The sequence below is a fragment of the Rhincodon typus genome, chromosome 11 (genome assembly GCF_021869965.1).
Source record: "Rhincodon typus isolate 14 chromosome 11, sRhiTyp1.1, whole genome shotgun sequence".
Lineage (NCBI taxonomy): Eukaryota > Metazoa > Chordata > Chondrichthyes > Orectolobiformes > Rhincodontidae > Rhincodon > Rhincodon typus.
This window is the reverse complement of record NC_063342.1, coordinates 33,969,852-33,979,644: the sequence shown is the minus strand read 5'-3', so window position 1 is coordinate 33,979,644 and position 9,793 is coordinate 33,969,852. Positions and strand designations below refer to the sequence as shown.

The window sequence follows — 9,793 nt, the reverse complement described above, 5'->3', positions numbered from 1 at the left end:
AGGTGTGTTGGAGGGTGAGAAATGGTGAGGGACCAGGTGTGTTGGAGGGTGAGAAATGGTGAGGGACCAGGTGTGTTGGAGGGTGAGAAATGGTGAGGGACCAGGTGTGTTGGAGGGTGAGATATGGTGAGGGACCAGGTGTGTTAGAGGGTCAGATATAATGAGGGACCAAGTGTGTTGGAGGGATCCTGCCCCGTGGCTCCCCCACTCACCCACAACACTCCTGGGAAACAAAGGTAAACAAGTGTTTGTCTCAGGTTCCTCTCTTGCTGAACTGCCAGACTGCATGGCATGTGCAGGTGCATATTTCTCACAGCCAGGGCAGGGTTTGACCTTCTGGTCATCTGCACTTGCCAGATACAAAGGAATTTGCAGTAATTTCCATGACAGAGCTTCCTTTTTAACAAAAAAACACTCCAAAGATAAATTGCAGTGCTATCTGCAAGATTCAATATTGTGTAGCTAGGAAAGTCCTAGAGGAGAATGATTGCAAGCACAGGAGATAGGTAAATGAAGCAAATTGGGAAAGCGGCATAAAGATAATTTAGCACTAGATGATTTTGTGATTCTCCTTGGTCATACTGACAATAAAACTGGCCAATTAATCCAGCACCATTGATTCCACAGGGGTAATGTTCACATTTATCACTTGAGAGTGAGCTGGAGGTTCAGGTTATGTGTCCATTGTAGATGGTTCTATAAAAGGCAGATTGTCTACTTGGCCTGTTAACTTGGCCAAGTGTTGAATGTAAGAATTACCCCCTTTATGCCTTTGCTTATTACAATGTTTCTAGACAGTCATAGCTACAGTTCCTTTGGCCTATATAATGAAAATGAGGGCAGAAAGGGAGTACAAAATAAATGGGAACCGGCTACATGAAGCAATACGAGCTATTTAAAAATTTTAGAATTAACCATCATTAAAACAGCAAAAACATGTATTGGAAGTAAAAAAACAAGGCTGGGTTTTAGGATCAATAGTTTCAGAGACTGAGCCCAGATTTCCAGAAAGTAACCCTTAGCTTCTATGAAACATTGGCCTGAGTGATGGAAGATTAACAGTGGAAGGTGTTCTCAGTTTTTTGAGAGTGATGGATGAAGATCTGAGGAATTCTATTTGTAATTGGCATGATAGTTGAAAATAACCTTCTTGATCATACATGATCCTATGTTTCTCGGGACATTGGGAGTTTTGGGAAGAGGAATTAATTTAAGCATGGTTTGTGATGACCATTGATAAGCAAGATGTTTTGGAATTTGATGAATTTCCTTTAGGTGGTTGGGTACGAATTATTAGTAGTTTTTCCTTAAACTAAGCATAACTTCTTTTTGTCTTCTTATGAACAGAGCACAAGTATACTCGGAACATTGCACAATCTTGCTGATAGGATTGTGTATTTTTGATCACTGTTCCAAAGTGTGACCTCATCATGAAGTCTCCACTAAAGTGAAGTCTCATGACAGAAAAAGAATTATATAAATAGTGCCGTGTTTCCATCTTTTCAGTATCTCAACAGCATTCTATGCTAATTAGGCAATCGGGATCTATATTTGTTCCCTGTCTCATTCCGTCACTCATTTGCTTTTGCATTTTCCAAAGAAAATACCAATACTGTGGATTAATAAGCCATGGGCTCCTCAGGTCACACATTCTCCCAATTTGAGGTATTTCCTTACAAATCAATCTAGAGTGCCTCAGTATTTTTATGCCACATGCTAGCATTGGAAAGAACACCTTCATATTTGATTAAGGAAGCACAATGTTACAAATTTCATACAAGAATCAATAAAGTTTCAGCAGGCAGTAAGTACTACAGCATTGAATATAGAGTAGATGTTCCACGAAGTATACGATTAAACAAATCTCATGTCAGGTTTGTCATGTCATTCTGTCTTTGAAATCAGTGAAACCTTCTACAGTACGGGTTCCTAATTTCCTTGGTGTTCCTAACTAACTAAGATTCCAGCAGCCCTTAGTGTGGACCATATGATGTGAATTCTGGGCCTCACCCTCAGAATTCAGGCTGAGAGTACCAGTCAGGAGACTCAATATAAGGTGGCTTTCAAGCCCTTACGAATTTCAGGCTGAGGTTGTTAAAAATGAAACTATACTTTAAAAAGATAGGCAAGTAAAACTTTCAGATTATAACAAGAAAACTCAGAAGATATCATTGAAGTAATCAAAAGGTTTTTTTTATGAGGGTTTCCTTGAGAATTGTGCTATATTGTGTGCACATCCATCATAGTCATGTTTTTTTTTCTGCCACTTGCTTCCTTGCAACCAAGCTTTGTGTGATATTGTGAGAAATCATGAGAAACTCAGTCTTACAACAAAGTTGCTGGAAAAGCTCAGCAAGTCTGGTAGCATCTGTGAAGAAAAAATCAGAGTTAACTCAGTTCTGAGGAAGGGTCACTGGACCCAAAACGTTAACGTGATTTTTTTCTTCACAGATGCTGCCAGACCTGTTGAGCTTATCTAGCAATTTTGTTATTGTTCCTGATTTCGGTTTTTAGAATCTCAGTCTTCTCCACCATACTTTGATAAATCAAGGCCAAGGCAAAATGAATGAGTTTCATAGAATGAAATGAGAAAGGGTTGAAAACAAGAAAAAAACTTATGTTTTGTAATTCCAAAGTGCAAGCTTACAGTTACTCAACTTCTGCACTTTCTTTCTCCAAGGAATCTTTGAAAATGGAACAAAGCTGAATTGTTTGTTCATCAGCTATAAGACTGTGTGATAACCTTTTTACAAGATGGAAGACTTCAAGAAGGCAACAGTTTTCATCTTTCAAAAATTCTACAATCGAGTCATCCCTCACCATTACAAAGATAAGCAAAAAGCCTCAACGATTTTTCTCTAAGCGATTTTTTTTGGAGTGGAGCCATCTGACTTGGTAAAGAAATCGGCAAGAGAGGATTGTACAATGGGGCATTATTATTACCATCTCTTGTTCCTAGGATTTACTCTTCTACAATCTTACAGTGTCTCAGGATATGGGCCCAACCAAAGGGCACAGAAAAAGGGAGACATTATATTAGGAGGCCTTTTCCCAATACACTTCGGAGTAGCTGTAAAGGATCAAGACTTAAAATCTAGACCAGAGGCAACTAAATGTATTAGGTAGGACCTTAAGTACAACAGACATTTCAAATATATTTGGGTAAAATGCATTTATTGAAAGCACATATATGTTTACATTCACACTTTCATTCAGACTGGAGTATTTGGAAAAATAGCCCAATATAAAAATAGACTTTCTCAAAACAATCATCAACAGTATTTCTTTCATTTGACATAAAGGGGAAATATAAAAAATATCCTATCTTCTTCCTGTCAGAATTGGCCATTCAACTACCTTAGCTCCAATTCTGAAACAATCTTTTATTAGGTTTTCACTGATGAATGACAGTGAAAACCTGAATTGTATTATTGTATTAGTTTTTTGAGTCACTGTTTCAACCAAACTTGCACTGAATATACACGGTTTGATCTCCCTGTAATTATAAATGTGCAACTTTCATAGTAATTTTAATGAGTCATATCAGAGTTGAGTGAAAAAGAATTGTGATTATACATTGGTTCATTGATATACGTTGAATTTCACTGAAGTTTACTATCGATTTGACTATGATATTGCTCTCTCTATATATATATGTATAAAATGACTTATATTATGACTCACTCTGAAACTGTAATTGAAGTGTAACTGAGATCTAATTCAGTTATATAGTGACTTAACTGAGATCCTACTTAGGCCTATTGTGATTTTATACAGTCAGTGTTTGACTCTCACTTAACCGTACAGTGATTTACTAAGATTTATCTGAAATACAATACTCACTGTAAGGTTTTTTTTATTCATTCATGGGATGAGGGCGTCGTTGGCTAGGCAGCATTTATTGCCCATCCTTAATTGCCCAGAGGGCAGTTAAGAGTCAAACACATTGCTGTGGGTCTGGAGTCACATGTAGGCCAGACTGGGTAAGGATGGCAGTTTCCTTCCCTAAAGGACATTAGTGAACCAGATGGGTTTTTCCTGACAATTGACAATGGATTCGCGGTCATTTGATTCTTAATTCCAGATATTTTTATTGAATTCAAATTCCACATCTGCCATGGCGGGATTTGAACCAGATTTGAACATTATCTGGGTCTCTGGATTAACAATCCAGCGATAATACCACTAGGCCATTGCCTCCCCAGCTATAATGTATCACTGTTATATATTACATTGTGATTTTACCAAAATCTCACTGGTCCCAGCAGTAATTTCTGAGATTGAACACAGATCTCACTAAAGAGTACAATTGTGAACTAAAGCCTCATCTGGTTGTTAGTTAATTACTGCGAGTCTCAGTGGAACATAAGTAACATTTCTCATTTATGTTGAGATTTCCAGAGATGTAGCTATGTCTTGCTCCTCTTTCCAAAAATGTACCTTTCTCCCTCTTTACTGATGTGTATTGGTTATGTCTCATTATACTAAGCATATCATACTCATAATTTTGTCATTCAAATATTAAGAGCCCAAAATATTTGTGGAGTAAAATTCATATTTCACAGCTCTTCCTGAGACAAGTAATACAATTTTTAACTGATTTACAGTGTTTTATGTAGATTATAATGAGTTATGAGATATTTCATTGTGATGCATGATACAGTGTGGAGTTTTCGTTACACAAAGATTAGCTACATTTAGATGTACTAAGCAATATAATTTGCTAAGTTCACATTGAATTACATTGTGCTGTATTAAGATTAAAGAAAGAAAGAACATAGTGTAAAAGTGCCTTTCGTTCTCTCAAAGTGTCCCAAAGTGCTTCACCACCAATGAACTATTTGAAGTGTAATTTTCATTGTAACTCGCTCAAAAGTGGTAGTAGGTTTTCTATTGTCATAGTACATTAAACAACATAACTAGATGGCCCAGTAATAGTATTTTGTTCAACAAAACATTTGCATTAATTATAACATAATGTTTTAGTACAGTTGTACTGTGAGAGATCTTGTTGAACAATGTTAAGGTTAATTAGGATGTAATGATTATATTATAGCACCCATGAATTTAATAAGACAATTAAAATACTCTGTTGTAATACATCACAATGTAACAAGAATAGTAAAGAGCATTTGAGATCTCACTGAGTCTTAGTGTAAGCTGGTAATATCATTCCCAACTCCCTGATGAATTTGGTTCATTGAGATGTGGCTGAGTTTTTCTGTTATTTGCCAAGTTAGGATTGAGGTCTGACAGAGCTTCACAATTTCTAACATCTAATTGTTCTTTATAGAAATGTGGACTAAGATTTTCATTACCTACCCAACAATAACAGCTTGCATCCAAATGGCACCTTTAAAAAAGTAAAACATCTGAACATGCTTCTCAGGAGCATTATGAAACAAAATTTGAGGAAAGCTGATTTGAAGCTTGGTTAGGGAAACTTCAGTGAGTATCTTAAAGAGAGACAGGTAGAGAAGTGAAAAACTTTATAAAGGAAATTCCAGAATTTATGGCCTATACAACTGAAAGCATAGCCACCAATGGTGGAGCAATGAAAAACGGAGGTGTAGCAGAGGTCAGAAGTAGAGGAGTGTTCTGAGACCGAGGGAAACCAAAGAAGTAGACAGGGGATGAGGCTATGGAGGAAGTCAGAAACTGATAATAATTTTAAAACATGGAGGGAGCCACTGTAGGTCAATAAACATGGGATGATGGGTGAATGGAACCTGGTGCAAGCTGTAATAGGAGTAGTAGAGACACAATGTAAGTTAATCATATTTGCTATTTGGTGCAGTATCAGTATCACACACAGATATCAGAATCACACTCCACAGCCTGGGCTTCATGGTTGAGTTACGCTGTGATTAATTTATTTTGCATTCAGTTATGCAGTAAGTTACTGAATTGTTATTGAACCCTACTGTGAATTTTGGAGTACTTACAAGGCACAGTAATATATTAACTTCTAATTGAGTTACTCTGTGATCTATGAAATGCTCATTTTTTAACTATGTGAGTGATTGAATTCTCACTGAGTGCCACAAGTACTGTTATTGTATTATAGAAAACTGTGAAGAATTGAATCTCATTGTTTTATGCTGACATCTTATTAGATTACAGTAATGTAGGAATTTCCTTGGGATTTCTCTGACTCTGCCACTAGAACTTTACTAATCTTAAAAGACAGAAGTCCTGGAAAATTGCCAACATAAATTACTGGAGGTGCACTATAAAGTAATGAGTTGCATGATTAGTTTGTATCAAATTACAATATAAATTATTGAATTACATTCTATTCAACTTAATGCTGATTCAGTACACTAAAATTAATTTATTTCTCAGTGAATAGGTTATGAGTGCTGAACCCTCACTGACCTCTCCTTAGGTTGCAGATTGAATTCTTCCTGAGTTGAAGTGTGAATTAATATAGTTCCAAAGAGTTTTAATATGAGTTGTTGAGTTCTCAAGTGAATTACATTCTAATTAACTGAATTCTCAATGGGTTATACTGTGTATTGGTGGTCTGATATTGTACTATATTGAACTATTTTGAGTTTGGAGTGAGCTACGCTATGCATTACTAAGTGTTCATTCAGATATATTGTACTGTAGTGAAATTTCATTGCAATCTACTGTGACTTACTATAATTTAGCAATATTGCACTGTAATATTTTGCACTGTAATATTGTGAGCGCAATGATTTTCTTATAATTAATGGAGATTTCACTCACTGTCAGAAAGAGCAGATCCCAACTGATGAACTGTTTGATCTTTTTTGAGGTCAGAAAACACATGACACCAGGTTATAGTCTCACAGGTTTACTTGAAATCATAAGCTTTCGGAGCGTTGCCCCTTTGTCAGGTGAAGTGACTTCTGACCTTGTTCAACCCAGCCCAACACTGGCACATCCACATCAGGTCTTTTTTGAGAGAATGATATCCTAAGTGGACATTGAATAATCTGCTGAAGTATATTTAGACTTCTCAAAAACTTTTGATAATTACCACATGAAAGGTTATAATGCAGCTTAATGCAATTGATCTGTTGTGTAAAACCTAGAGATGGATAATGAGCTATCCAAACAAGAGAAAAAAGTAGAGGATTAGTTAGGGGAGTGATGTATAACTGGGAAAATGAACAGCAAAGAGAGTGCCACAAGTATGTGTGATGTCCCATTTACTGTTTCTGATCTAAATACATTTTCTGGATTCATAAAATTATTGAATTACTTAATTCCAAAGTGAATTACAGACATAAAAGAGCTCATTGCTAATATCAACTCACAGGATGGGACATCCAACCATTTGTTTGGTTTTGCTGTAATCTTGTTTGGATTCCAAGGGCTTCACCATTCCATTAAGACAGCAATGCCTGCTCTAGCCAAGGACGATGTAGGATTCAAGTTTCTTTATTGCTGTTCACTTTCTTGTGAGTAACACCCCTCACATCTGAAATTTGAAGTGAACATATTGGTAATACTGCCCACCAGCAAGGGAACAGCATTAAGAAACTTGAAGTCTGTATGAACTTCAGCCAGACCAAATTTCGCCCTCTTAATGGAATGGTAAGGCCCTTGGAATTGGCATAAGATCAAATGTAATCAGTGTTCAAATGTTCTGTGTTTAATTATGTGAGTCTGTTTACTACTGATGCTCACTGTGCTTAATTAGTTAAGCCTGAGTGCAGTCAAAGAAAAGTCAATACATTGTAGAAGTTGCTAGAAGCTACAGCTGTAAGCATGGAGCAGCCATTAAAGAAAATAAAAACCTTTGTAAGCAAAATTCCTGCATACATAGCAACTGATGTTTCATCTCAGCATAGATCTGAGTTATCAAATCTACAAGAGTTACAGCAAGGCCAAACAATTGAATGGAAATCCCATCACAGGTGGTTCATTGTATCTCATTTCCAGTGAAATCTTTTACCTTTGTAATTCACAGTGAAGTTAAATCACAATTAAGTCAGTTAATAATTTTCTCAATCCACGCACTTATTTAAGTCAGAAACAATAAGTGTCATGTGTAATTTTTCCAATGCACTGAGTTCCTTTCATTACCTTTTCTGTTTGGTCCCATCCCATCAGCAAATTTCACTATTTTGAGTTTCTGAATCATGGGCTATCATATCAATTAGAGGCTCTTCTTCTTCCTTCTTAGCAGTCATTTGGGAATGGGGATGACATTCTTCCACTCTGGAGTTGTGGGTCCTGAGGTGACTAATCAGCCCAATATTGGATTCACACAATCTGCCATCATGGGGCAGGTCATAGTTGATGAGCTGGGAGGGTGGGATGCTGGGAATTTTTAAAATTCCTTAGCCCATTTTCACTTAGCCTGCACATAGGCCTGTTAGGGACACTCAAAATGCTTGGCACCTTTGTAGGTGTTTTTACTACAGTTTGAATGGCATTGGAGAGAAATTTCCATAAGTTGGTGGGGATGTTGCAACTTTACAGGGAACTTTGAGGACATTCTTGAAGTGATTCCTCTGCCATTTCATAAGTGCTTGCAGTGACAAAGCTCCAAGTAGAGAGCTGTGTTTGGGAGTGTTGTGTCAGACATGGAGATGATGTAGCTTACCCCAACACAGCTGATTGCCCATAACCAGTACCTCGACATTGGCAGGAGAGAAGACATTGAAATGAAGCACCTATCCTGCCCTTGAATTTGCAGGATTTTGCCAATGCATAGAGGAGGACAGGTAAAACTGTAGCCCTGTAAAGCATTTGCCTGGTGCCAGGTTTGAGGTTTGAGGTCTTTATTAACAATTACTGTTCCTCAGATGGTCGAAGGCTGTGTTAGCATGCTGGAGGCAATATTTCATCATTGATGTCTGCTCTCGCTGAGAGTAGGCTCCCAAGGTTTGACTATCAATCCTTATCAATAGTGGCTCCTTGTAGATTTTGATAGTGACGGGGGCATTGTTGTGCAGCGGGAGCAGATTGATAGAGGACCTTTGTCTTCTAGATATTTAGCCTATGGTCTATTCTTCCAAACACCTCCAAGAGCTTATTGATGCTGTTTTGGAGTTCAGCCTATGCATGTGCACACATACAAGTATCATCTGTGTATTACAACTCAATGATGGAAGTTGGGTGATCTTGGTTCTGGGCTTGACAGTTTCCCACCATTCTGTAGGGTTGCTCCGTTTCGTGGATGTGGGGTGAAGTATTGTGGTGAGGAAGGCAGAAAGGAACATTGGTGCAATGATGCAGCCATGCTTAACCCCAGCTTGTACATGCTGTATTGGGTCTGTATTGGATCTGTTTCATGTTTTCTTGGAGCAAGTGGGGAATGGTGACAAATTTCTGCAGTCAGCCAGATCTCTCCCACATATCAGAGTCGAAAGCCTCGTGAGGTCAAAGAGTCCATGTATAAATATTGCTGCTACTCTCTGTATTTTTCTTGGACCCATCTTGCTGTGAAGATCATGGCCCCTGTGCCTCTTGATGGACAGAATCTGCATTGTGACTCTGGTAAGAACTCTTCAGCCATGGGGAAGAGACAATTGAAGAAGATTCGTGCCTTTAACTTCCCTGTGGCAGACAGCCCACTGTAGTTATTGCAATCAGTCTTGATTCCTTTCTTGAAGCTGCTCACAATTCCTGCAACTCAGAGGTCCGCTGGTGTGCTCTCCTCCTTCCAGATCAGGGGAATGATTCACATTGTCATGGCAAAGGATCTTCTCCGCTGTTTCTCTGCACCAGCAGCCTCACTGGGGCTTCACTGTTCGATGGCTTTCCCAACTTCATGTCGAGCAGAGGTTGTGCTGAAACAGTGGGTAGTTAG

The 9,793-nt window shown here is 38.0% G+C and overlaps 1 protein-coding gene across 1 annotated transcript in view; it reads left to right on the top strand.

Moving 5' to 3' along the window:
• The window catches only part of LOC109913689 (extracellular calcium-sensing receptor-like), a 66,614-nt gene that overhangs the window by 22,682 nt on the left and 34,139 nt on the right, over positions 1–9,793 (top strand). Inside the window, 1 exon segment of the mRNA XM_048603353.1 lies at positions 2,681–3,122. Within this exon segment, the coding sequence (XP_048459310.1) occupies positions 2,926–3,122 (197 nt within the window). The 5' untranslated portion in view covers positions 2,681–2,925.